Raw genomic sequence first — 26,506 nt, 5'->3', positions numbered from 1 at the left:
TCTTGAATTGCTGACCTCAGGTGATCCAGCTGCCTAAGCCTCCCAAAGTGCTGGGATTACAGGCGTGAGCCACCAAGTCCAGCCACAATAAGATATTAAAAAAGAGAGAGACAGAATGCCCACATTCACATAACTTTTACTACAGTATTCTGTTATAATTCTATTTTATTATTAGTTATTTTCATCTCTTACTTTACCTAATTCATAAATTAACTTTCACCATAGGAAGCTTATCATAGGTATATCATAGGTAGGTACATATTATAGGTAGGGATAGGGAAAGACAGTACATATAGGTTTGGTACTCTGCACAGTTTCAGGCATCCACTGGGGTCTTGGAATGTATCCCCTGCAGATAAGGGGGGACTCCATCGTCCTCACTCCTTGGGTATGGCCTGCGAGTCTCTGCTGGATGACCAGGGTGTTCCAGCTGGAGCTCAGATTCCCCAGCCCTGTGTATCCTCTGGAATCTTTGTCAGCCATTGGCCTCCAGCAGCTGCCTGTGTGTGAATAGCTTGGTGCTCCAAGGGCTTGGGGGACTTTCTCACAGACCCGGTGGCTCTGTCTTCTTCCCAAGGTCCAGCCCCCTTAGCAGCACCTAATTCGGACACCCATTCACTTCGCCCACCAACGCCTCTGCTTGGGCTCTATTGCCCTGCCTGTGGTTTGGGAAAGGACCCCAGGAAGAAGTGAAGGGAAGGCTCACCTCACACGCTCCTCTTCTCTGGAGGGCCTGAGCCCAGCATCCATTGCTGTCTCATGCCAGAAAATCAGGGGCTTCAGAAACTTTCTCCAGCGTTGATGATTCTCTGTGGCAGGAAGGGAAGTCTGACAGTGCCTTGCACCTGAAGTCCTTAAAGACCCCTTTAGGAGTTTGGGACTCACCCTGCAGGGGTCTCAGAGGGCCACACCCAACTCCTCTCCAGGCCTCCGTTCCCCACTCAGGCCAATGCAGGGCTTTCCTGGAACCTGGAAGTGCTCCCTGAGTCCTCCTAGCCCTGGCTGGGATCAGAGAGGGGACCCGGAAGGAACTGGCCCCGAGTGTCCAAGTGCCTGGCTCCCCATTGCGTCCCGGCTAGGATGCTGGCAGCCCTTCCCCGGGCCGGCCACTGCCACTTAGCCAGGCTTCCGCCTCTGTCCCTGTTGGTTCCTAGCAGACTTTGTCCTTGTTTGGGAGGAGGACCTGAAGCTAGACTGGCAGCAGAACAGTGCCTCCCGGGACAGAACAGACACGCACAGGACCTGGCGGGAGACTTTTCTGGATAATCTTCGTGCGGCTGGGCTGCATGTAGACCGGGTACGTGGAGGCGGTCGTGGGCAAGGCCCTAGGCCCTGCATTCACTCGGTGACCCATTACCTTGCTGCATGAGGCCTGAGGGCATGGTGTCCAGAGCCCCAGAGCAGATCAGCCCCCCCGCCCCCCTGCCACCCACCATGGGGAGCTGCTGTCCAGAGGGCGGGGTAAACATGAATCCCTCCTGGTACACTCAGCTGTCTCAGAGGCCGGAGCCCTCAGGGTCACCTGAAAACTCTCACACTACCTTTGCCATTCACGTGTCCCACCTCCAGCATCAAAGCTTTTGTGTCGTCTGCAGTACCAAGTGTTGAGAAGATACAAAGCAAGGGGCCTCAGGCCACTGCTGATGGTGGAAGCGGGGCCACCACATGGGGAGTGGTGGGGCCATCCACAAAACATCATTTGTGTTTATGACTCTGTGTGCTTATCGAATTAACAGCTTAAAAAGTCCTTTCACGTGTTTGTTTTCGGTGATAATGGGAGGTACCACTTAGAATCATTTAAGCAACAGGTCCAGGGAGCATGAGAAACAGGAACTAGGCATGAGGATGGTGGGTGTGTGGGCACAGGCGTGCACAGGCAGGGCTTGGGGCAGCTGGGGATTGGGGTGCAGAGCCCAGCTCTCACACTGCTGTGTTCCCCGCTCATTGCCAGGTCTGTCCACACGGCTCCTTCCTTCTCCGCCCTCCTCTGACCAGCTTCCTCTGTCCCTAGGAGCACGCTGTGCTCTCACCTGTCCCCTCCCTCTCCACAGAGTAATCAATCTTGAGTTTTAAGTTCATCACACTTGGGGTTTCTTTACCATTTTAGTGCCAATTTGATATCATCAAGCAATGCAGCCTGGCTTTGTCTGAGATTGGCAGAGCTGAATCACGGGCGGGGTCATGACTGCTGCTCCGGGCCCCGCCCTTGCCTTGCCGCAGGCAGCTGTGCGTGCGAATGCCAGTCTTTGCTTATGGATGCTGTGAGAATGGGCATTTGAGTCGTTCCCAGTCTGGGACGATTATGAAAATCAGCTACTGTAAATTCATTTGTGTGTGCGCGCGCACACAGGTGTCGTGTATCCCTGTGCCCGTGGGCGGGAACTGCTCCTGGGAGCAGGGGTGCTGGGCTGAGGCATGTGCAGATGGATGGCCACACCACTCCCCATGTGGTGGGCCCCGCTTCCACCATCAGCAGTGGCCTGAGGCCCCTTGCTTTGTATCTTCTCAACACTTGGTACTGCAGACTTTTAAAGTTTTACCCATCAGTTGGGATGTGGTTGTGGCTCACCATGGCTTGTGTGCTTGTGTGTTTGTTTGTTTTTTTGTTTTTGAGAGAGAGTCTCACTCTGTTTCCCAGGCTGGAGAGCAATGGTGAGATCTCGGCTCACTGCAACCTCCACCTCCCGGGTTCAAGAGATTCTTTTTTTTTTTTTTTTTTGAGATGGAGTCTCGCTCTGTCGCCCAGGCTGGAGTGCAGTGGCCGGATCTCAGCTCACTGCAAGCTCCGCCTCCCAGGTTTACGCCATTCTCCTGCCTCAGCCTCCTGAGTAGCTGCGACTACAGGCACCCACCACCTTGCCCGGCTAGTTTTTTTTTTTTTTTTGAGACGGAGTCTCGCTCTGTCGCCCAGGCTGGAGTACAGTGGCCGGATCTCAGCTCACTGCAAGCTCCGCCTCCCGGGTTTTTATGCCATTCTCCTGCCTCAGCCTCCCGAGTAGCCGGGACTACAGGCGCCCACCACCTCGCCTGGCTAGTTTTTTGTATTTTTTAGTAGAGACGGGGTTTCACCGTGTTAGCCAGGATGGTCTCGAACTCCTGACCTCGTGATCCGCCCGTCTCGGCCTCCCAAAGTGCTGGGATTACAGGCTTGAGCCACTGCACCTGGCCCCGGCTAGTTTTTTGTATTTTTTTTTTTTAGTAGAGACGGGGTTTCACCGTGTTAGCCAGGATGGTCTCGATCTCCTGGCCTCGTGATCCGCCTGTCTCGGCCTCCCAAAGTGCTGGGATTACAGGCTTGAGCCACCGCGCCCGGCCCAAGAGATTCTTTTACCTTAGCTTCTCGAGTATGTGGGATTACAGGCGTGCGCCACCATGCCCAGCTAATTTTTGTATTTTTAGCAGAGATGGGGTTTCACCATATTGGCCAGGCTGGTCTCGAACTTCTCACCTCAGGTGATCCGCCCGCCCCGGCTTCCCAAAGTGCTGGGATTACAGGCGTGAGCTACTGCACCTGGCCTCAACCAGATTTTAATTTGCATTTCCCCTGCTTCTTAAAGAAGTTGAGATTTTTGTTTAACTTTTACTTTAGGTTCGGGGGCACATGTGCAGGGTTGTTATATTGGTAAACTCATGTCACGGGGGTTTGTTGTACAGATGATTTCATCACCCAGGTACTAAGCTTAGTACACAATAGTTATTTTTTTCTGCTCCTCTCCCTCCTCCTCAAGGAAGCCCCAGTGTCTGTTGGTCCCTTTGTGTCCATGACTTCTCATCATTCGGTTCCCACTTCTAAGTGAGAATATACAGTATTTGGTTTTCTGTTCTTGTATTAGTTTGCTAAGGATAGTAGCCTCTAGCTCCATCCACATTCCTGCAAAGGACATGATCTTGTTCTTTTTTATGGCTGTATAGTATTCCATGGTGCATATGTACCACATTTTCTGTATCCAGCCCACCACTGACGGGCACTGAGGCTGACTCCATGTCTTTGCTATTGTGAATAGTGCTGCAGGTTGAGCATTTTTCACGTTTATGGTCCATTTATGTTTCCAATACTGTGAATTGCCTTTTTGTGTCTTTTGCTCTTTTTTCTATTGGGTCACTTGCCTTTTTCTTTTTTTTTTTTGAGACAGAGTTTTTTTGTTGTTGTTTGTTTTTTGTTTTGAGACAAAGTCTTGCTCTGTTGCCCAGGCTGGAGTGCAGTGGTGTGATCTCGGCTCACTGCAACCTCCACCTCCCAGTTTCAAGCAATTCTCTTGCCTCTGCCTCCCAAGTACCTGGAACTACAAGGCACCTGACACCATGCCTGGCTCATATTTGTATTTTTTTTTTTTTTTTGAGGCGGAGTCTCGCTCTGTCGCCCAGGCTGGAGTGCAGTGGCCGGATCTCAGCTCACTGCAAGCTCCGCCTTCCAGGTTCACGCCATTCTCCTGCCTCAGCCTCCCAAGTAGCTGGGACTACAGGTGCCCGCCACCTCGCCCGGCTAGTTTTTTGTATTTTTTAGTAGAGACGGGGTTTCACCGTGTTAGCCAGGATGGTCTCGATCTCCTAACCTCGTGATCCGCCCGTCTCGGCCTCCCAAAGTGCTAGGATTACAGGCTTGAGCCACCGTGCCCGGCCATATTTGTATTTTTAATAGAGACAAGGTTTCACCATGTTGGCCAGGCTGGTCTCAAACTCCTGACTTTGTGATCCACCTGCCTCGGCCTCCCAAAGTGCTGGGATTATGGGCATGAGCCATCGTGCCCGGTCTAACGAGACAGGGTCTTGTTTTGTTGCCCTGGCTGGAGTGCAGTGGTGCAGTCACGGCTCACAGCAGCCTCAATCTCCCGAGGCTCAAGGCTCAAGCCATCTCCCCAGCTCAGCCTCCTGAGTAGCTGGGACTACAGGCCCACACCACCGTGCCCGGCAAATTTTTTGTATTTTTTGTAGAGAGGAGGTCTCACTTTGTGGTCCTAGCTGATCTGGAACTCCTGGGCTCAAGCAGTCTGCCTGCCTTAGCCTCCCAAGTCACCTGCCTTTTTTTTTTTTTTTTTTTGAGACAGGGTCTGACTCTGTCACCCAGGCTGGAGAGCAGTGGTGAGATCTCGGCTCACTGCAACCTTTCTCTCCTGGGTTCAAGTGATTCTCCTGCCTCAGCCTCCTGAGTAGCTGGGACTACAGGTGTGTACCACCATACCTGGCTAATTTTTGTATTTTTAGTAGAGATGGGGTTACCCCATGTTGGCCAGGCTGGTCATGGACCTCAAGGGATCTGCCTGTCTCAGCCTCCCAAAGTGCTGGGATCACAGGCATGAGCCACCACGTCCGGCCTCACCTGCCTTTTTCTTATTAAGGCTTAGGAGCTTGTTGTCTGTTCTGGCTACTTAGCCACTGCTGGTGGTGTGTGTGACAGACACCTTTCCCCGGTCCTGGCTGGCTCTCGTGGTCATGATGGTGTCCTGGTTGGTTTTAAACTGCTGTAGACTGAGTTAGTCCTGCGTCCGACTCCCCTCCGCCTTCCGTGCCTTTCTTCCCTCACCCGCCTTCTCATTCCCACGTTTCCTACTCCTTGTCCAGAACACGCAGGGAGCAGCCCCCACTTGCCACATCCCCCTGACCCCATGCTGCCAGCCCCGCTCTCCCTGGCTTCCTTCCGGGGCCTTCTCAGGTGTTGGCACATGGAACACACAGAGCTAACGGCCCCCACTCCCGAGTTTGGATCTGCTTCAGTGTCTGGCAGGTGGAGGTGAAAGACACCTGCTTTTATTATGCACAGAGCTAATTGGGTGATGTGGTCCCATGAGTTTTCAAGGTCATCATCCAGACTTGGGCAGGTTTGCCCTTTAGTTGAGGGCAGTGGGGACTACTGCAGGGGACGCCAGTGGCTCCAGCATGTTGCCCAAAGTGTGCCTGGTCTTCGGTCTGCAGGACAATTCTCAGCTCTCAGCGCACATCACAGCCAGCCGGGGGCCCGGGTCTGCCCTTGACTCTGTTCCATTTCGCCTAAGTTGGGGCTGGGGCTTTGGCACGTGGGGAACCCCAGATGGCTGTGAGGTCTGAGGGCCACTGGACTAAAGGGGGTGGTGCTGAAAAGCAGTTTCGCACTCAGAGGAGGCACTTGTCCACTGGACTGAAGATCCCACCCCGGGCTCCAGGAGCGCCTGTCACATGTTGGCACACACGTGCACATGTGAACATAGATAGTGCCCACCCATATGTACACACACACACGGAAACGTGTCCGTGCACAGCGTGCATGGACACCTGGTGACTGATCAAAGGTGAGGCGACTGTTCATTGTTGAAAACCAAAAGCTGGAGGTGCTGCCCCTCAAGCCGGGAGGCGGGCGTGGGTCAGCGTGGTCTGGCCAGCAGGGCGAGGCTCTCCCTAGCCTTAGGGGAGGCTGCAGGTGATGCCAGCCCCAACAGCGTGCTGTCTGCAGCGAATCTGTTGCTGGGGCCGACTCCCCAACGGGGCTGTCGAGGCCTGGTTAGCTTTCAGAGGCGTGTCCACGGGAGCAGGTGTCATGTATCAAATAGGATATTCAAAGTCAGGTGTTATCACGGGTACAGAAATGCCAGTGTTTTCCTAAGAGTGCGAATGGACACACATGTGCACCCTCAGGCTCTCACGGAGCCCTGGGTGCCTGCAGCACGACGTCCAGGACGGGAACACCACAGTGCACTATACCCTCCTCAGCGCCTCCTGGGCTGTGCTCTGCTACTACGCCGAAGACCTGCGCCTGAAGCTGCCCTTGCAGGTACGCGGGAGACATGGGGACAGGGTGGGCCTGGAGGTCCCCCCAGCCAGGGTTACTGGTGACTGGTCCCCAAACACTGCATCCAGCTGCCAATGCCGACAGCCTTGGGAGGGCTCCTCTTACCCACCCCAACACCAGACCCCAAGAAACATCACCGGGCAAACAGGGCAGGTGGTGGCCTCCCCCGTGGTGGGTTCGTGGGAGATGGGGTCGGGTGAACAGTGTGTGTGCACTGAGCTGACCCCTCCAGGCCCAGACCCCCACCAGGCCACCTGCTGAGGGCCCAGCCTGTGGACGTGGGGTGGAGAAGGCTGGCTCCAGGTGACCTCAGGGACCTGGACCATCTTGGTCTGGACGTGGGTCCACCACCCACCATACTGGCTGGCCTGACCCTCACCGCTGCGGGTGGCAGAGACACGCTGCTCACCAGTTCCCATCCCTTTTCCACTTGAGGGGCTCTGGGCTACAAACTGACAAGCTAAGTGGCCTCGGAGGCTGAGGCCCTGAGAAGGGAAGGGGTTCTCCTGGGCTCTCCCAGGGTCTACCGCGCTCCTTCCCTCTGCTGGAGCCCCTTTGCCCACTGCCCAGTTTGCAAACTTGCACAACCTCCACTCCCACGTGGGGTGTTTGCCTCTCCGCAGTGGGAGGAGCCACGGACGTTTCCTTCCAGGAGTTACCCAACCAGGCCTCCAACTGGTCGGCCGAGCTGCTGGCATGGCTGGGCATCCCCAATGTCCTGCTGGAAGTTGTGCCAGACGTGCCCCCCGAGTACTACTCCTGCCAGTTCAGAGTGAACAAGCTGCCACGGTAAGGCGGGGGCCCTGCCAGTCAGAGGAAAGAACAGGAGTGAATGGGAGTCGGTGAATGAGTGAGCGGAACTTGGTCCTTCCCCAGGACTCTCCTCACCTCGAGTTTTCGGCAGGGAATCAGGCCAGGTGGGCACGCTTGTCACGTGTCTGCGTTTCCAGACCGGCTGCATCGGCCAGGCTAGGGCGGTTGTGCTGCAGGGCAGATACCCACCCAAGGCCCAGTGGCTGGACACGCAAGGTCCAGTTCCTGCTCAGGCACACGTGTGGTGGGTCGGTGCAGCACCTGCTCACCACAGTCTCTCAGGGCCCGGGCGATGGAGGCTCTGTCTCATCACAGTCTCCCCAGCTGCTGAGGTAGAAAGCAGGGACCTGTTGTGCCCACACTGGCTCCCTCTTGGAAACGACTCGTGTGTCGTCCACACACGTTACTACCAGACAAAGCCAATCGCACTATGGCACCAGGCCTGTAGACTGGGGGAGTCCAGAAGTGGCAGGGACCGCTGTTGGGGACCACTGCCGAAGGCAGCCTTTCTGCCACACGGGATGCCTCCTTTTAGGGCTGATGGGAAATTCAGTCTCACTCCGTGTTGCCCCACCCATGGCTTCCCAAGATTCTGGTTTCCCAGGGAGGACCCCTGCCCAGTCACTGTCCACACTGCCCACGAGCACCCTCAGGCCCCTGCCGGAGCTTCAGGGCCGTACAGGGGATGGGGCTCCCTGGCCAGCCTGGCCCTCTCTGCACTGCCCTGCCCTGTGCCCGACCACAGTTTGCTTCCCCCCCCACCCTGAGTGTGGTGAGGGGTTCTGGGTATCTGGGGGCCTCCTGTGGCCTCCTGTTCCTGGGGATGTGAAAGGCAAAATCGGGAGCCACTGACCTGCCAGGGAGCCAGCTGCTTCTCCTGGGGCGAGGGCTGTGTCCGCAGGCCTGTGCTCATGCGTGTGCACCAGCACCTGGGCCCCAAACCTTCTGCACCGTTCACATGCCCACAGCTTCCTCGGGAGTGACAACCAGGACACCTTCTTCACAAGCACCAAGAGGCACCAAATTGTGAGTGGGGGTCCCTGCTGCGGGCCCCAAACCCTGACCTGGCTCTGAGGATCCTGCCAGCCCCCAGCCTCCGTGGACGCCGAAAGGCCCGCTTGAGATCAGAGGATTGAGGCCTGGGTCCTGGAAGCTTTGGAAACTTTAGAGGCTGACCTCAGCTCGAAACACAGGGCAGGCCATGGTCTGGGATAGGGGAGGGGTGGGGAAGGGCCCAGTTCTCCTCTGGGACCCCAGGGCTCAAAATAGATATTGGCTTTATGGAGACGTGGGACAGCCGAGACTAGCCCCAGATGGGGTGGGTCCTGCTGGCTGGGAGCAGACCCGCCCTGCAGCGTCGTCCAAGGATGGGCGGCACCAGGTGGGGCAAGGCCAAGGCACGCTGGCAGGAGGCCTGCTCCTGAGGCCTGCAGGAGGGAAGGGCCAGTCCAGGCCTACCCAGGAGAGGCCCTGCAGACCACCACGGGACACACAGTCAGTCACGTGGGCTGCCCAGGTAGCGGGGAAGGCACGCCCTGGACACAGCTGACTCCCAGGCTGCCGTGTTTGCCGTCACCCAGGGTGCGGGTTCAGAGTGGGCTGTGCCTGGCCAGGCGGGGGCCCAGCTTTGGGTGCAGACGCAACCCCCACACACCGTGTGGCGCTGGTCAAGGTCTCCGAGCCTGCCGAGCGGGAGAATGAGGCCACCCTGGCGCAGGGGCGTCCTGCATGTGAGGTGGTGACACAAATAACGATCCATCAGATCGCTATTGTCACCAGAAGGCTAAGGGAGGCCGTCCGTGGCCTTGGCCTGAAGCCAGGCTAAGACATCCCTGTTCTACTATTATGTGATCAGTGACCTGCACCATCCTCCACACCCCTGCAGCTGTTTGAGATCCTGGCCAAGACCCCGTACGGCCACGAGAAGAAAAACCTGCTTGGGATCCACCAGCTGCTGGCAGAGGGTGTCCTCAGTGCTGCCTTCCCCCTGCACGACGTGAGTTCGGGCGACTGGGGGCTCCAGCCTGGGCGTGGGGGATGAGTCCCCTTGGGTCCTGCTGGCCCCCGGGGAGGCGGGTGTGGGGCAGGCACAGTCAGCCGGCGTGACCACCCGGGAGTCAGAACGCTAAACGCACACACGTGGCGATGTGACCAGGCCATCCCGTGGCCTGTCCAGGGCCTCAGGTCCAGCTCTGCGTGGACTGCAGCCCACACTGTGGGGCCTAACACGGGAAAAGGCCGGTCCCTGGGCTCTAGGTGCTATGGCTCCGTCTCTCTGAGTAGCTTCTCTTGCTGGGAAACACAGTGAGGTCTCTTATCCCCCTCCAGAAGCTGGGTAAACTGAGGCAATGCCAAAGCGGGCACTGACCGGGGCAGCTGCTGCTGCACCTGTTCCTGTCAGCCTTACCATCATCCCTGAGAAAACAGCCACCGTGGGGAGCAGGAGGCCGTTTACCCCCCGACCCGCCCGAGCCTTCCCCCTTGGTCAAGCAGGGGAGGGGCCTCGCAGGCAGCCAGGGCATCCGGGGCCTGGTCAGGCCTGAGCCCACTGCTGCGTGGCCAGGGGGCCAGTCCTGCCCCAATGCCGTCATGAAGGTTAAATGAAAAAGTGGGTGTGGAAATGCCAGGTGTCCCACCTCACTGGGGCGGCTCCTTCCGCCAGCCAGGGCCCAGGACACACAGCACAGGACACCAGCCTGGGGAATCTCCAACCCAGAGAAGGTGCTGGGCCCTGGACCAAGGCCACTGGCTTCTCCCAGGGTGGCCTCTCCAGCCCCTTCCCTGCCCTGAACCCTCACAGCCCGAGTCAGAGAGGCCTCACCACACATGTCCCCTCCTCGGAGAGGTTCCCTGCCCTGAACCCTCACAGCCCGAGTCAGAGGCCTCACCACACATGTCCCCTCCTCAGAGAGGTTCCCTGCCCTGAACCCTCACAGCCCGAGTCAGAGAGGCCTCACCACACATGTCCCCTCACAGCCCGAGTCAGAGAGGCCTCACCACACATGTCCCCTCCTCAGAGAGGTTCCCTGCCCTGAACCCTCACAGCCCGAGTCAGAGGCCTCACCACACATGTCCCCTCCTCAGAGAGGTTCCCTGCCCTGAACCCTCACAGCCCGAGTCAGAGGCCTCACCACACATGTCCCCTCCTCGGAGAGGTTCCCTGCCCTGAACCCTCACAGCCCGAGTCAGAGAGGCCTCACCACACATGTCCCCTCCTCGGAGAGGTTCCCTGCCCTGAACCCTCACAGCCCGAGTCAGAGGCCTCACCACACATGTCCCCTCCTCAGAGAGGTTCCCTGCCCTGAACCCTCACAGCCCGAGTCAGAGGCCTCACCACACATGTCCCCTCCTCAGAGAGGTTCCCTGCCCTGAACCCTCACAGCCCGAGTCAGAGGCCTCACCACACATGTCCCCTCCTCGGAGAGGTTCCCTGCCCTGAACCCTCACAGCCCGAGTCAGAGGCCTCACCACACATGTCCCCTCCTCGGAGAGGTTCCCTGCCCTGAACCCTCACAGCCCGAGTCAGAGAGGCCTCACCACACATGTCCCCTCACAGCCCGAGTCAGAGAGGCCTCACCACACATGTCCCCTCACAGCCCGAGTCAGAGGCCTCACCACACATGTCCCCTCCTCGGAGAGGTTCCCTGCCCTGAACCCTCACAGCCCGAGTCAGAGAGGAACCCTCACAGCCCGAGTCAGAGAGGCCTCACCACACATGTCCCCTCCTCGGAGAGGTTCCCTGCCCTGAACCCTCACAGCCCGAGTCAGAGAGGCCTCACCACACATGTCCCCTCCTCGGAGAGGTTCCCTGCCCTGAACCCTCACAGCCCGAGTCAGAGAGGCCTCACCACACATGTCCCCTCCTCAGAGAGGTTCCCTGCCCTGAACCCTCACAGCCCGAGTCAGAGAGGCCTCACCACACATGTCCCCTCCTCGGAGAGGTTCCCTGCCCTGAACCCTCACAGCCCGAGTCAGAGAGGCCTCACCACACATGTCCCCTCACAGCCCGAGTCAGAGAGAGGCCTCACCACACATGTCCCCTCACAGCCCGAGTCAGAGGCCTCACCACACATGTCCCCTCCTCGGAGAGGTTCCCTGCCCTGAACCCTCACAGCCCGAGTCAGAGGCCTCACCACACATGTCCCCTCGGAGAGGTTCCCTGCCCTGAACCCTCACAGCCCGAGTCAGAGGCCTCACCACACATGTCCCCTCCTCGGAGAGGTTCCCTGCCCTGAACCCTCACAGCCCGAGTCAGAGAGGCCTCACCACACATGTCCCCTCCTCAGAGAGGTTCCCTGCCCTGAACCCTCACAGCCCGAGTCAGAGAGGCCTCACCACACATGTCCCCTCCTCGGAGAGGTTCCCTGCCCTGAACCCTCACAGCCCGAGTCAGAGAGGCCTCACCACACATGTCCCCTCCTCGGAGAGGTTCCCTGCCCTGAACCCTCACAGCCCGAGTCAGAGGCCTCACCACACATGTCCCCTCCTCGGAGAGGTTCCCTGCCCTGAACCCTCACAGCCCGAGTCAGAGAGGCCTCACCACACATGTCCCCTCCTCGGAGAGGTTCCCTGCCCTGAACCCTCACAGCCCGAGTCAGAGAGGCCTCACCACACATGTCCCCTCCTCGGAGAGGTTCCCTGCCCTGAACCCTCACAGCCCGAGTCAGAGAGGCCTCACCACACATGTCCCCTCCTCGGAGAGGTTCCCTGCCCTGAACCCTCACAGCCCGAGTCAGAGGCCTCACCACACATGTCCCCTCCTCGGAGAGGTTCCCTGCCCTGAACCCTCACAGCCCGAGTCAGAGAGGCCTCACCACACATGTCCCCTCCTCGGAGAGGTCCTCCTGGGCCACCCTGTGCCCACCCCTCCACGTTACTCTATTTTTTCTTCACGAAGCAATCCCAGACTCCCGGGCCTGATCTGCCCATGTCCCACATTGAAGTCCCCGCACCTACAACAGTGCTCAGTGGGATAAGCAGGGGGAGTCTCCTACAAACAGTCCTCTCGCCCCCAGGGCCCCTTCAAGACGCCCCCAGAGGGCCCACAGGCTCCGCACCTCAACCAGCGCCAAGTCCTTTACCAGCACTGGGCGCGCTGGGGCAAGTGGTACAAGTACCAGCCCCTGGACCACGTGCGCAGGTACTTCGGAGAGAAGGTGGCCCTCTACTTCGCCTGGCTCGGTGAGTCCCCCCGGCCACCCCCCAGACCACCTGGGCTCCCCCAGCTTGGTCTCAGGTTGTAACGATTTGCCAGTTCATGCCCCTGGAGGGCGGCGTGTGTGGGGGCTTGGACGGTGGGCACGGCTCTTGGCCTCGCCTGGCTGACTCCTGCCGGGCTGCCCTCCTGGCTCTCCCCAAGCCTAGTCACTCTAACTGGGTGCCATGATGATGCTGGGCCCTGGCTTCCTAATGCCCCAGTAACAGTGCTGAGAACCCCTTCTGCTGGTGGGGGTCTCTCCTGACTCCCTCCCCGACTGTCACTGGCCCACGAGGCCCTGGGGCCTCCCCAGAAACTTCCATCCTAGGGAGGTCGCCCCTGCCTGGGTCCAGGCCAAGCCTCTCATCTCCTCCAAGCAGGCCAGCACCTTCCAGATGCCCATCTGCCCAGGCAACCCCAGAGCTCTTCCTCCTGGGTCCTGGCTGCCCTCACCCCACTCAGCTCTTGGCACCCTCCCTTCCCCATCCTGGGTCGGCCCCAGCCCCTTCATCCTGTGCCCCAGAACTTCCAAAGCCCTTTCTCATCCCCACACGCAGCCCCACAGTGGACCCAGACAATGGAGCCAGCCAGGGCAGCGGGTGGGGCCGGCAGGCATGGCAGGGCAGTTGGGGTACAGCATTGGGGTGGAGGCACAGCTCCTGTGTGCCAGGACTCACCCGGCCATCTCAGGGCCTAGAGCAGCAACCCTGGGACAGCATGGCCAGGCTGAGGACCGCTGGGGGCAAGCAGGGCCAGGGCTGCATCTGGGCTCCAGGCAGACTTGCATTTCACAGCAGTCACTCTGGCCAGCAGAGTCAGGCAAGGGACAGGACACCAGGCCCAGGACTGAGGCAGGCAGGGGACAGGACACCAGGCCCGGGACTGAGTCAGGCAGGGGACAGGACACCAGGCCCGGGACTGAGGCAGGAGACAGGACACCAGGCACGGGACTGAGTCAGGCAGGGGACAGGACACCAGGCCCGGGACTGAGGCAGGAGACAGGACACCAGGCCCGGGACTGAGTCAGGCAGAGGACAGGACACCAGGCCCGGGACTGAGTCAGGCAGGGGACAGGACACCAGGCCTGGGACTGAGTCAGGCAGGGGACAGGACACCAGGCCCGGGACTGGACTAGCCCTATGGGAGGCAGTCGGGGTACATGCTGAGGGCCTGGGGTAACGGAGGGACTGTGGCTGTGGTCAGATGAGGCAGGGGCCAGGGTGGGGGTTGGGTGGTGGGGAGGAGGCACCCAGAATGACCTGTGGTCTCCCTGGGGCTGGAACACCGGTGGGCCCACACTTCTGTGGTGAGCAGGACGTAGAGGGACTTCTCTGTCCATCCTGGGCAGGTTGGTTGGAGTGAGCTGGCTGAGGAGAGGGCATCCAGAGGTGGAGAGCCTGGTGGGCTGGAATCCCAGCAGCACTGGTGTCGGGGTCAATGTGGTAGGGGTGTCCAGAGTCTGAGGCAGAGGCCCAGAAGGGTGGGGCCATGCCAGAGCTGCCAGGGAGAGCTGTGCACCTCTTGGCTTCCTCACGTAGGGCCCCAGCCCCCAAGCTGGGCTGAGGGTGGTCCCTAGGGGACAAGCATGGCTGTGTAGACCCCTACCTGGGGCCCCCAAGCCCGGGTTCCTAATGGTGGAACCCTGCCATCCTCTCTACAGGGTTTTACACGGGATGGCTCCTGCCAGCAGCGGTGGTGGGCACACTGGTGTTCCTGGTGGGCTGCTTCCTGGTGTTCTCAGATATACCCACGTGAGTGTTCCCTCTCCGCAGCTCTGGGGCCTGGTGCTGGGCCTCCAGAGGAGTGTGGGATGGGGGGACCCCGGGTGCGAGGCCCTGTGCAGACAGCTGGTGCTTGAAGTGATTGAGGTGAGAGGTGAGCACATGCCTGTCCTCAGGAGTGTCACACAGGGCCTTGTGGACATGGCTGAAAGGCTGGCAGGTGGACCGGAGTGCTCCCAGGGTGACAGATGGACAGGAGCGCTCCCTGGCTGACAGATGGACAGGAGCACTCCCTGGCTGACAGGTGGACAGGAGTGAGTGCTCCTGGGCTGACAGGTGGTCAGGAGTGCTCCCTGGCTGACAGGAGGACAGGAGTGCTCCCAGGGTGACAGGTAGACAGGAGTGCTCCAGGGTGACAGATGGATAGGAGAGCTCCCGGGCTGACAGATGGACAGGAGTGCTCCAAGACTGACAGGTGCACAGGAAGGCCCCTGGGCTAAGTGGTCAGGAGTGCTCCCAGGCTGACACAGATGGACAGGACTGCTCCCAGGCTGACAGATGGACAGGAGTGCTCCAAAACTGACACAGATGGGCAGGAGTGCTCCAAGGCTGACAGATGGGCAGGAGTGCTCTCATGCTAATTTTATTGGCATTCTTATTTATTATAATAATGTAAGCTTTCTTAATAATAAATGACTGGGGCCGGGCGTGGTGGCTCAAGCCTGTAATCCCAGCACTTTGGGAGGCCGAGACGGGCGGATCACGAGGTCAGGAGATCGAGACCATCCTGGCTAACACAGTGAAACCCCATCTCTACTAAAAAATACAAAAAACTAGCCGGGCGAGGTGGCGGGCGCCTGTAGTCCCAGCTACTCGGGGGGCTGAGGCAGGAGAAAGGCGTAAACCCGGGAGGCGGAGCTTGCAGTGAGCTGAGATCCGGCCATAGCACTCCAGCCTGGGCGACAGAGCGAGACTCCGTCTCCAAAAAATAATAATAATAATAATAATAATAATAATAAATGACTGGGCTTTTGTTTTAGTTTATCATGGAACTGAAATTCAGAAACTTAACTCAGACATTGTCATGGCATATATTTTAAAACAACTATTTTCTTAAGAAATGCTGGGCCTGGCTGGGCGCGGTGGCTCACGCTTGTAATCCCAGCACTTTGGGAGGCCGAGGCGGGCGAATCACGAGGTCAGGAGATCGAGACCACAGTGAAACCCTGTCTCTACTAAAAATACAAAAAATTAGCTGGGCACGGTGGCGGGCACCTGTAGTCCCAGCTACTCAGGAGGCTGAGGCAGGAGAATGGTGTGAACCCAGGAGGCAGAGCGTGCAGTGAGCCGAGGTCGAGATTGCGCCACTGCACTCCAGCCTGGGCTACAGAGCGAGACTCTGTCTCAAAAAAAAGAAAAGAAATGCTGGGTCTGGCAAAGGCAGTGGTGGGGAGAGAAAGGACAAGGGAGGCGCCTGGCTGGGAGGAGCAACCAGCCCCCCTCCCCCATTAACTCCCAACCCTCCACTCCATGCCTTGAAGGCAGGAACTGTGTGGCAGCAAGGACAGCTTTGAGATGTGCCCACTTTGCCTCGATTGCCCTTTCTGGCTGCTCTCCAGCGCCTGTGCCCTGGCCCAGGTATGAGAAGAGGTGGGTGGGGTAAGGGATTTGGGAGTCGGGGGATGAGGAGGGCAGCTCCCCTGGTCCTGGTCCTGACTCTGCCTGCACCAGCCCCTGTCCAGCTTGTCACCACGTAAAGGCGGAATGATCCGTGAGCTCCTTAACCTTTGTTCTCTCGCCTGGAACTGGGGTTACGCCCGGCACACACCTCCCAGCACTTGGCAGAGTGCCTGCACTCACTAGTGGCCCATGTTAGTGCTTCTCACTTGAGGACACCCCAGGCCAGGACTCCAGCTCTGGCACTCTGGGGGCACCTGGCCCTTGGCTCCAAGGCAGACAAACCCTGGAGCCGCCAGGGCACAGGCAGAACCAAAAGGTTGGACTTCTGAGCAGAATTTCCAGCTTATGAGACCTGGGCAGGAGGCTCCTGCAGTCCCTGAGCCCCACTGTCCCCCCACCTGTCTGGCATGCTTCCTAGGTCTGTCCACCTTCCCAGGGACCTCAGGGCCTCGCTAGTACCCCACATGCACTGGACCCAGAACCCTTGGCACTACTGATGGGCCAGATGCCCTTTGGTTTCACTCCTGGGAATCCACCTGGATGTTTCCTAGGACCACAAATGGGGACTTAAAATAGCAAAGGCTTATTCTCACAGACCCGGGGCTGGAGTCCAGAATCAAGGTGTTGGCAGGCTTGGCCACTTCTGGGGATTCGACCTCAGGCCTCTCTCCTGGTTTCTGGTGCTGCTGGCGGGCGTTGGTCCTCCCTGGCTTGTGGCCCCCTCATTCCAATCTCTGCTTCCGTCTCCACCTGGCCTTCCCCTGTGTCTGCGTGCTGGTTCCTCTTCTCCCCTTTTGTAAGGGTTTGTCCAGGGTGCTCTCATCTGGAGATCCTTACCTTACATCTACAAAGGCCCTTATTCAAATGAGATTACATCCTGAGGTTCCTAACCAACATATCTTTTGGGGGTCAGAATTCAGCTCACTACAGTTCATCCTCTGGTTCCCAAAACTTCATGTCCATCCCCTGTGGAAAATACATTCCCCTCAGCATCCTCCAAAGTCTCAACCTCTTACAGCATTAACTCTAGTCCAAAATCTCATGAAAATTTCAGCTCAGAAAGTCCCAAATCACATCCTCAAAGTCAGGTGTGGGTGAGACCTGGGTGTGGGCTGTCCTGAGGCAAAATTCCTCTCCACCTGTGGGTCTGTGCTTCCAAAACACAGTCGGGGGGCCGGGCGCGGTGGCTCACGCCTGTAATCCCAGCACTCTGGGAGGCCGAGGCGGGCGGATCACGAGGTCAGGAGATGGAGACCATCCTGGCTAACACGGTGAAACTCTGTCTACTAAAAATACAAAAAATTAGCTGGGCGAGGTGGCGGTGCCTGTAGTCCCAGCTTCTTGAGAGGCTAAGGCAGGAGAATGGCGGGAACCCAGGAGGCGGAGCTTGCAGTGAGCCGAGATGGCACCACTGCACTCCAGCCTGGGCGACAGAGCGAGACTCCGTCTCAAACAAACAAACAAAACACACAGTGGGGGGAGTATGTGGGATGCACATTCCCATTCCAGAAGGAAGGAACGCTGGAAGGAACAAGGGGCCTCCAGTCCCAAGCAAGTCTGGACACCCCACATCCCTGCCACAGGCCGGCCGGCTGTTCGACCACGGCGGCACCGTCTTCTTCAGCTTGTTCATGGCACTGTGGGCCGTGCTGCTCCTAGAGTACTGGAAGCGGAAGAGTGCCACGCTGGCCTACCGCTGGGACTGCTCTGACTACGAGGACATCGAGGTGAGCCACCCCCGCTGGACCACGGTCACACCCGGCGAGGGCCACCACTGAGCACCGGCTCCCTTCCAGGAGAGGCCTCGGCCCCAGTTTGCCGCCTCAGCCCCCACGACAGCCCCGAACCCCATCACGGGGGAGGACGAGCCCTACTTCCCCGAGAGGAGCCGCGCGCGCCGCATGCTGGCTGGCTCGGTGGTGATCGTCGTGATGGTACGCGGTCCCCTGCCCTCCACTCATGCCTCCATCCTCCTGCACCACTGGGGTGGGTTTCGTCCCCCATCCCACCTTGGTGCCGAGGCCAGATGCCTCCTGTGGGCGCAGGACCCTCACTCCCCGCAGAGAGGCCCCCATGTGCCCAGGCTCCAGGGAGGGGCTGAGCCCAGGGCTCGGCTGTGGGGTCCCAGCTGAGGGGTCCCGGCTGAGACTCATACAGAGGGCCCGGGAGGGTCTCCCCGTGGGTGTGGGCATGGGGCATTTTTCAAGCAAGGAGGTCGGTTTCAAGGAAAAGAGAAGCAGGCACCCCAGCAGGGCCATTCGCTGCACCCTGTCTTGCCTTCCAGCCAAAGGGGCTTCCTAATAGGACCCCTCCCACCCTGCCAAGATGTCAGGAATCCCCAGTTCCTGGGATGGGATGGCTCTAACACTCACAGTGGCTGCCCTGACACCCAGATGTGGCCCAGCCTCTAACCCTAACCCCACCCCACCTCTGCCTGAACAACCCATCAGGAAGGACATTGCCTGGGAGCACAGCCAGGGCTGGAGGCAGGGGGCTTCCCAGAGGAGGCAGTGCTGGGGCCAGCAGTGGACTAGGAGAGCTGTCAGGGTCCATGGCCTGAGGGTGCTGGGGTGCCCAAGCCACTGTGAAGGGGCTCACGAGCCTCCCTGCCCCTGCAGGTGGCCGTAGTGGTCATGTGCCTCGTGTCTATCATCCTGTACCGCGCCATCATGGCCATCGTGGTGTCCAGGTCGGGCAACACCCTCCTCGCAGCCTGGGTGAGCCTCTGCCGCCTGCCTCGGGGGTCCCTGAGCAGCCCCTCATCCAGCTCTGACTGCCTGTCTCCTGTCAGGCCTCTCGCATCGCCAGCCTCACAGGGTCTGTAGTGAACCTCATCTTCATCCTCATCCTCTCCAAGATCTATGTGTCCCTGGCCCACGTCCTGACACGATGGGGTGAGTGGGCTGAGGCCGGCCAGGCACTGACCAGGGGCCCACCCTGCCGGCCCCAAGCCAGAACATGGACTTTCTCACTCACTGACACACAGGACCCTCACTTCTATTTCTTTCTTCTTTCTTTTTTCTTTTGAGACAGGATCTCACTCTGTTGCCAAAGCTGGAGTGCACTGGCATGATCATGGCTCACTGTAGCCTTGACCTCCCAGGCTCAAGGGATCCTCCTGCCTCAGCCTCCTGAGTACCTGGGACCACTGTGCCCAGCTGAATATTTTTTTTTCTTTTGATAGAGACAGGGGTCTCACTATGTGGCTCAGGCTGGTCTCCAGCCCCTGGCCTCAAGTGATCCTTCTGCCTAAGCCTCTCAGAGTGCTGGGATTACAGGCATGAGCCACGGCACCTGCTTTTCCTTCTCTTTCTTATTGTTTTTGGCACCCCAGGTGGTACGCAAACGATCCCTGGGTTAGGATGCCAGTGCCCCCCATTTCTAAATGTGGTACCGAATGGAGGTGTCTGAGACTCCCCCGAGGCTCCCTTAAAAGAGCAGTAAGGGCCGGGCGCGGTGGCTCAAGCCTGTAATCCCAGCACTTTGGGAGGCCGAGACGGGCGGATCACGAGGTCAGGAGATCGAGATCATCCTGGCTAACCTGGTGAAACCCCGTCTCTACTAAAAAATACAAAAACTAGCCGGGCGAGGTGGCGGGCGCCTGTAGTCCCAGCTACTCGGGAGGCTGAGGCAGGAGAAAGGCGTAAACCCGGGAGGCGGAGCTTGCAGTGAGCTGAGATCCGGCCACTGCACTCCAGCCTGGGCGACAGCGCGAGACTCCATCACACACACACACAAAAAAAAGCAGTGAGCAGGGCCTTCCTGGAGATCAAGGACCCTGGGGGCACTCAAGCACCCAAGGAATTCTCGCCCCTCCACAGGGTCCCCTCCAGGCTGCGAGGTCCCCAGGTGGGAGATGTCCCTCCAGAATAGGGCCGCTGAGCTTCTGTGGGGTGGCGTGGGGGATCGGCCGCTGGACTGGGCAACTGCCTCTCAGTTCTTCCCTCTCCCTTCCCCTCCCTTCAGCCTTCTCTTTCTCTGTCTCATTTCCTGAGGACAAACACTTAGGGACCAACCTATTTGCTCCATAAGCTGCTGCCTCTCACCAGCCCTGCTCTAGCCCTGGGGGTGAATAGCCTTGAACAAAAGCTGGCAGCCCTGCCCTGGAGCCCAGGTTCTAGGAGAGGGGACAGAACTGGCTGCCTGCACAGCTACAGATAATGGGAGAGGGCGTAAGTGCTGAGGAGGAAGTGCCTCCTGGTGGGTGGCCAGGGGAAGGTGGGTGTCAGGGAAAGACCTAAGCAGGTGGCAGGTGTCTCGGGGAGAGGTTCCTGGTGCTGGACGGCCAAGGGCAGGGCCCTGAGGGGAGCCGCCCAGCTGCTTCTGCGACTGTGGGGTGTTGTGCCTCCCTCTTTCCCTCCGATAACCTTTAGCCTTTTATGCTCCTGACTCTGGCACCTGCACCAGAGCCCAGTCCTCTTCACAGCCTTGGCCTGGAGCCTCTATTCTGTTTCTCTGACCCATCCCCTGACCACCGCCTGTGTGCACCACATTCATTATTAGTGTTGGGATATAGCGTATTATCAATTTTCCCAACTTATCAACATGTTTTTGGGTGACTTTGGAAATGTCACACTTTGTCCCCTTCTTTAAAATATCTGGATGATATGGCCTTTTCCTCACCCGTGTGTGGCAAGGTGGTCCTAGGAGAGGGGGCCCCTAGTTGGATGGTGGTGACTCCCCCAGGGACTAAGCCCAGGCTCTCCATGCCACAGAAATGCACCGCACCCAGACCAAGTTCGAGGACGCCTTCACCCTCAAGGTGTTCATCTTCCAGTTCGTCAACTTCTACTCCTCGCCCATCTACATTGCCTTCTTCAAGGGCAGGTTGGTGGTCGCCTCTCCCTCTGGCCCCAGCTCACCCCAGCTTGGTTCTGCTCATGTTTCCCGCTGCCTGGGCACCAGGCATCATCCAGCCGTGCTCAGGCAGGGTGGAGGATGGAACAGGAGACCCAGGCAGGGGACAGGGACCCATGCCGCCCTGCACCTCTGAGCAAACAGAGGCTGCCCACCTCTTGGTCCCCACCCAGCTCGGGGGTCCACAGGAGGCCCACCTTGCAGCCTGGACTCTACGCCACAGTTCGTGCTCCCTCCAGGGCAGGTGCAGCAACTCTGCTCAGGCCTCAAGAGCCAAGGGAAGTGGGAGGAGACAGGAAAGATTCCATCAAGGCTCATGACCTTGACTTTCTCCTAGGTTTGTGGGATACCCAGGCAACTACCACACCTTGTTTGGAGTCCGCAACGAGGAGGTAAGTGTGCCTGAGGCCGGGGCTGGTGGGTGAGCTGTGTGCTTCCTCTCACTTCCATTCGAGCTTTGATTTGCAGCAATTTCTCCCGCCACCGGCTACCTCATCGCCCAGCCAGGGCCAGCTGTGCAGCTGACCACTTAGGACTCCCAGCCTCTCTTCACCACTTATTCTGACCCTCAGTATGTCCCATTCAGAACCACACCCAAACGCTCCGGGCTGGGCACCGTGGCTCACGCCTGTGATCTCAGCACCTAGGGAGGCAGAGGAAGGAGGGTCGCTTGAGCCCAAGAGTACGAGACCAGCTTGGGCAACATAGTGAGACCTCGTCTCCACAAAAATAAAAACAAGCAAACCAAAAAACCTACCCCACCCCAGTTGTCCTGGCCCGTATTACTGTTTCCCCATTTTAACCCAATTCACACCTGAGACAAGTGTGCGCCATTATGGTGGACGCAGAGCCTCGGGCACACAGGGGCCGCAGAGGCTGGCCTCCCTCACAGGCTTGGCGTGCTGCCGCCATGACTGTCGGGGTTCTCCCAGTGGCCGGCTGTCCTCTCCCCATCAGTTCAGTGGGCTCTGCCTGTGACTCCGTATCCCTAAGAGCCAGGTGTGAACCTGGTTTTTCAGAAAGTAAACGGAAGTTGACCTGGTGGAGGATGAAGCATTGTTGTCATGGGGGTTCCTGCAAAGCAGACCCCAAGACAGAGATTCTGGTGCAAGTAATCGATGTGTACGTGACCCCAGAAGTAGTCTCCATTGTGCCACAGCCCCTCCAAGACACCGTAGAGAAGCCCTCAAAACTGTCCCTGATGCATGGCCCTCCTGGGTTGGGGCCAGGCATGTCCCAGCAGCTGGGGTCACAGGTAGCAGGATGGGTGCCTCTGGAGCCATCCACAGGTGGCCTCTGGGCTGGACTGGGACCTAAGTGACCCCTGCCGAGTGCCTGGCCTGAAAGACCTCTTCTCCTTTTGGAAGAGGAGGAGGAGGAGAGAGACTTTGCATGGGGCCTGGGCCATGAGCCAGCCCACCTGCAAAGTGGCTGCCCCCAAAGGGGTGCTCTCCATTTTCATGTGAGAGGGAAAGGGAAGGCTGGGGATGGAGTGGGGAGTGTGGCTGCGGGTGCCACAATGGACCAGCCAGAGGACTTTCAATTGTTAAGTGGGAAAAGTTCCCAACCCAAACTGGCTTAAAAAAGGGAGTTTCCGGCCGGGTGTGGTGGCTCACACCTGTAATCCCAGCACTTTGGGAGGCCAAGGCAGGTGGATCACGAGGTCAGGAGTTGGATAATAGCCTGGCCAATGTGGTGAAATCCCGTCTCTACTAAAAATACAAACATTAACCGGGCATGGTGGCGGGTGCCTGTAGTCCCAGCTACTCAGGAGGCTGACGCAGAAGAATCGCTTGAACCCGGGAGGCGGAGGTTGCAGGGGCCGAGATTGTGCCACTGCGCTCCAGTCTGGGCAACAAACCGAGACTCCGTCTCAAAAAAAAAAAAAAAAAAAAAAGGGGGGAATTTTCTTGGCTCCTGTGTTGAAAATGCTCAGGGCTATACGGGCTTAGGTATGAATGATCCAGGTGTTAAAAATGCTGCACTGCTGTTCCCAGCATTGCCTGTGTTCTCAGAAAGATTATTTCCACCTGGAGGGAAGGTGCCCTGCAGTGTGGCTAACACTCGGACTTAGCACCCCTTGCAAGGCACTTGTTCCTAGGAACTCCCTGTGTCCACCTCTCACTGGCTTGAACTGGGTCACTGATTGGTGGGGCCTGCCTCGTGGGCCTGTCCTGAAGCCAGAGGCTACAGTCAGCCCCATGTAACCCATTGTGGGTCTCCAAAGGAAAACTGGGGTGCCATTAGGTAGATATAGCAGGGGCCCCTGCAGCTGTTCCAACGCACAGTCTTCCAGCTGGACCTGGTGGCTCCTGTGAGGTCAGGAGGGCGTGTTGTGGTGGGAGCATCACTGCAACCCTCGAGGTGCCCAAGGCATGTCAGAAGGGAGGTGGGAGGCCAGGAAGAGGGCCAGCTTTGAGACAAGAAGGAATGGGTGGGTGAGTGGCTGGTCCCTCTCCCAGCTAACCTGAGCCCTGCTGCCGTAGTGCGCGGCTGGAGGCTGCCTCATCGAGCTGGCACAGGAGCTCCTGGTCATCATGGTGGGCAAGCAGGTCATCAACAACATGCAGGAGGTCCTCATCCCGTGAGTCCCCCACTCCACCCTGGGTGGCATCCAAGGACCAAGGGACCCCAGAGCACCTGGTGGTAGCAGCCTCCAGCCCAGCCCTAGCTGGGAGAAGAGGTGAAGGGAAGGCAGGGTCCGTCCCTTCCTGGACATTAGCACCTTGGCTGGGGAGGGGGATGGGGAGTGTGCCCGGCCATCTGCCCGGGCTCTGGGCTGCCAGCCCTGCAGCTGCCATGTGGCTGGCTGAGGTCTTCTGGGTTATGGTTGTGGAAGGCACTACCCCTGGGACCAGCTTTGGCTGGGGAGGGGGTCTGGGTTCCTGGGCCCAGGCTGGGGTGATGGCTCTGTCCATTCAGAGATGCTGCGGCTGGGCCAGGGTGTTTCTTGGCATCCCCAGCCCCCAATGTAGCACAAGAGGGAGGAGGAAAAGGAGGCCCCAGGCCCCAGGGTTGATCCTCAGACACATGTCTGCCTCAGATGCCCTTGCCAGGCACATCCTGACCACAAGGCTCCCATCTCCTTAGTGCCACCTCTACTGGCAGGCACTGTGGCCCCCATCAAGGCAACGGGGTCCCCCTCTCAAGCCAGAGCCCTTCACAGAGGCTGCCCAGGGCCTTTCCTCCTGCTCAAGGCCAGACTGATCTGAGCGCCCTCCCAGAGCCCCCTCAACACCTGATCTCCCCACAGAGGACAGCGCCCAAATCAGCACTGCCTTTTCTGGGCCACCACAAATAGCCGTTGGGAGATGGTGGCCACGCCACAACCCGAGAGGCGGCCCTGCCTCTGACTATTGGTGCTGTGAAACCACAAGACCATAAGGTGCAGGGTGGAGCTCCGTGCCTGGCAGGAGCAGGGCGGGGACGAGTGACAGTGTGATAAGGCAACATACACACACGCCCCCTGTAGGATGAACCCAACCCGTGGGCCTCCATGACATCTGCTTTCCCTGGGACACAACAGTGGTCCTCGTCCACTCCCTCCCAACCTTGGCAGAGCTCTTGGGCACTGCTTTGCAATTCTGGGAGGAGCCGATTACCCCTAAAGCCTTAAGGAACAATGCAGGGGGCTGGGAGGGTGGACGGCCCCTCTGCATCTGACCAACAGACACAGAGGCTTTCACTGAGTCCGATCTGCAAAGGTGTTGGCTCTCACTGTGTCCACCCCTCGGGCCCCAGACCCCACCCCTCCCTGCTGCCTTGAATTGCAAAGCAACAGGCTCGTCCTGGCCACATCTTCCCCAGGACTATAGCAGTCACTGAGACCCACCATGGATCAAAGGCCATTTTCCTGTATTCCCATCCCCAGGAAGCTAAAGGGCTGGTGGCAGAAGTTCCGGCTTTGCTCCAAGAAGAGGAAGGCCAGAGCTTCTCCAGGGGCTAGCCAGGAGCCCTGGGAGGCCGACTATGAGCTTGTGCCCTGTGAGGGTCTGTTCGACGAGTACCTGGAAATGGGTAGGAGCCCGTTAGCAGCTGTGGCAGTAGCTGGCGCCGTGGGCAGGGATGGGCAGCCACTCTGCTCAGGGACCTCCCAGCCTGACATTCGTCTGTCTACATCTGCCCTGAAATGTGCTGTGGTGGTGGGGTGGGGACAGAGGGTGGGGCCTGTGGAGAATCCAGAAAGGAATTCTTTTCCCCTGAGAGTGCCCAGGAGGGTTGGCTGAGGACAGAGGGGCACCGGCACAGGGAGGAGGCCCCCAGGGTTGTTGCGGAGCTCCCCTAGGGTCCCTGGACCTAGAAAGCATGGGCCAGAGCAAGGAAAGAATTAGGAGAGCAGGCCCTGGGGGCTGACAGAAGCCCTCCAAGGGTGAAGCCACACTGCCAGGCAGCGGCCTGGAGAGCCGATGTCCCCAGAAATCTCCTCAATGCCCACGCTATTTGTGGACCCACAACTGTCACCTTGACAGGTGGTGGACAGTACCAGTGGCTCATTGCCTGCACAGGTGGTGCACTCTAGAGGCCGGGTCTGCACCACCTGTGCTGTCCCTGCAGCGCAGGGTCTGACTCTGAGTTGACAAAGGGAGAAGGAATCATCAGGCAATATTTTTGTTTTGTTTTGTTTTTGTTTTTTTTTTTTTTTTTTTTTTGAGACGGAGTCTCCTCTGTCGCCCAGGCTGGAGTGCAGTGGCCGGATCTCAGCTCACTGCAAGCTCCGCCTCCCGGGTTCCGGCCATTCTCCTGCCTCAGCCTCCCGAGTAGCTGGGACTACAGGCGCCCGCCACCACACCCGGCTAATTTTTTGTATTTTCAGTAGAGACGGGGTTTCACCGTATTAGCCAGGATAGTCCTGATCTCCTGACCTCACGATCCGCCCGCCTCGGCTTCCCGAAGTGCTGGGATTACAGGCATGAGCCACTGTGCAGGGCCTGTTTTTGTTTTGTTTTTTGAGAGGCAGTCTCCCTCTGTCGCCCAGGCTGGAGTGCAGTGGCACCATCTCGGCTCACTCCGACCTCTACCTCCCAGGTTCAAGCAATTCTCCTGCCTCAGCCTCCCGAGTAGCTGGGATTACAGGTGCCCACCACCACGTCCAGCTAATTTTGTATTTTTAGTACAGACGGGGTTTCACCGTATTGGCCAGGCTGGTCTCAAACTCCTGACCTCAGGTGATCCACCCGCCTCAGCCTCCCAAAGTGCTGGGGATTACAAGCCTGAGACACTGTGCCTGGCAGGCAGCTCTTAACCTATGAAGAGGGCATGTGAGCCAGCACGGCCTGGAGCTCCCCAGCGCAGCGGCGGCTTCTGTGGAAAGGGAGCAGGCAGTTCCCAGGGCGAGGAGTGGACGCCCTGACCCTCCACCACTGGACCCTGGACCCCAGTGATCTCACTAGTAATTCCGGACGAAGACCCAGGAACCCCTTCCAAAGAGCCATCTCCTAACAGCTCCCCTGAGGGGCGAGTGGAGAAGCCGGTTGTAAA

General features: G+C 58.7%; 1 protein-coding gene across 1 annotated transcript in view; it reads left to right on the top strand.

Annotated features, from left to right (window-relative positions):
- The window catches only part of ANO7 (anoctamin 7), a 40,571-nt gene that overhangs the window by 5,822 nt on the left and 8,243 nt on the right, over window positions 1–26,506 (top strand). The window contains exons 3-18 of the mRNA XM_050751995.1: window positions 1,155–1,297; window positions 6,635–6,742; window positions 7,413–7,549; window positions 8,542–8,599; window positions 9,459–9,569; window positions 12,589–12,754; window positions 14,431–14,521; window positions 16,033–16,129; window positions 17,755–17,898; window positions 17,968–18,105; window positions 18,790–18,888; window positions 18,963–19,065; window positions 20,887–20,998; window positions 21,366–21,420; window positions 23,515–23,612; window positions 24,900–25,045. Coding sequence (XP_050607952.1) covers window positions 1,155–1,297; window positions 6,635–6,742; window positions 7,413–7,549; window positions 8,542–8,599; window positions 9,459–9,569; window positions 12,589–12,754; window positions 14,431–14,521; window positions 16,033–16,129; window positions 17,755–17,898; window positions 17,968–18,105; window positions 18,790–18,888; window positions 18,963–19,065; window positions 20,887–20,998; window positions 21,366–21,420; window positions 23,515–23,612; window positions 24,900–25,045 — 1,806 coding nt within the window. The remainder of the gene's footprint in view (window positions 1–1,154; window positions 1,298–6,634; window positions 6,743–7,412; window positions 7,550–8,541; window positions 8,600–9,458; window positions 9,570–12,588; window positions 12,755–14,430; window positions 14,522–16,032; window positions 16,130–17,754; window positions 17,899–17,967; window positions 18,106–18,789; window positions 18,889–18,962; window positions 19,066–20,886; window positions 20,999–21,365; window positions 21,421–23,514; window positions 23,613–24,899; window positions 25,046–26,506) is intronic.

Source organism: Macaca thibetana, chromosome 12 (genome assembly GCF_024542745.1).
Source record: "Macaca thibetana thibetana isolate TM-01 chromosome 12, ASM2454274v1, whole genome shotgun sequence".
Classification (NCBI taxonomy): Eukaryota; Metazoa; Chordata; class Mammalia; order Primates; family Cercopithecidae; genus Macaca; species Macaca thibetana.
Note: the sequence above shows the minus strand (reverse complement) of the source record. Positions and strands in the feature narration are given on the sequence as shown.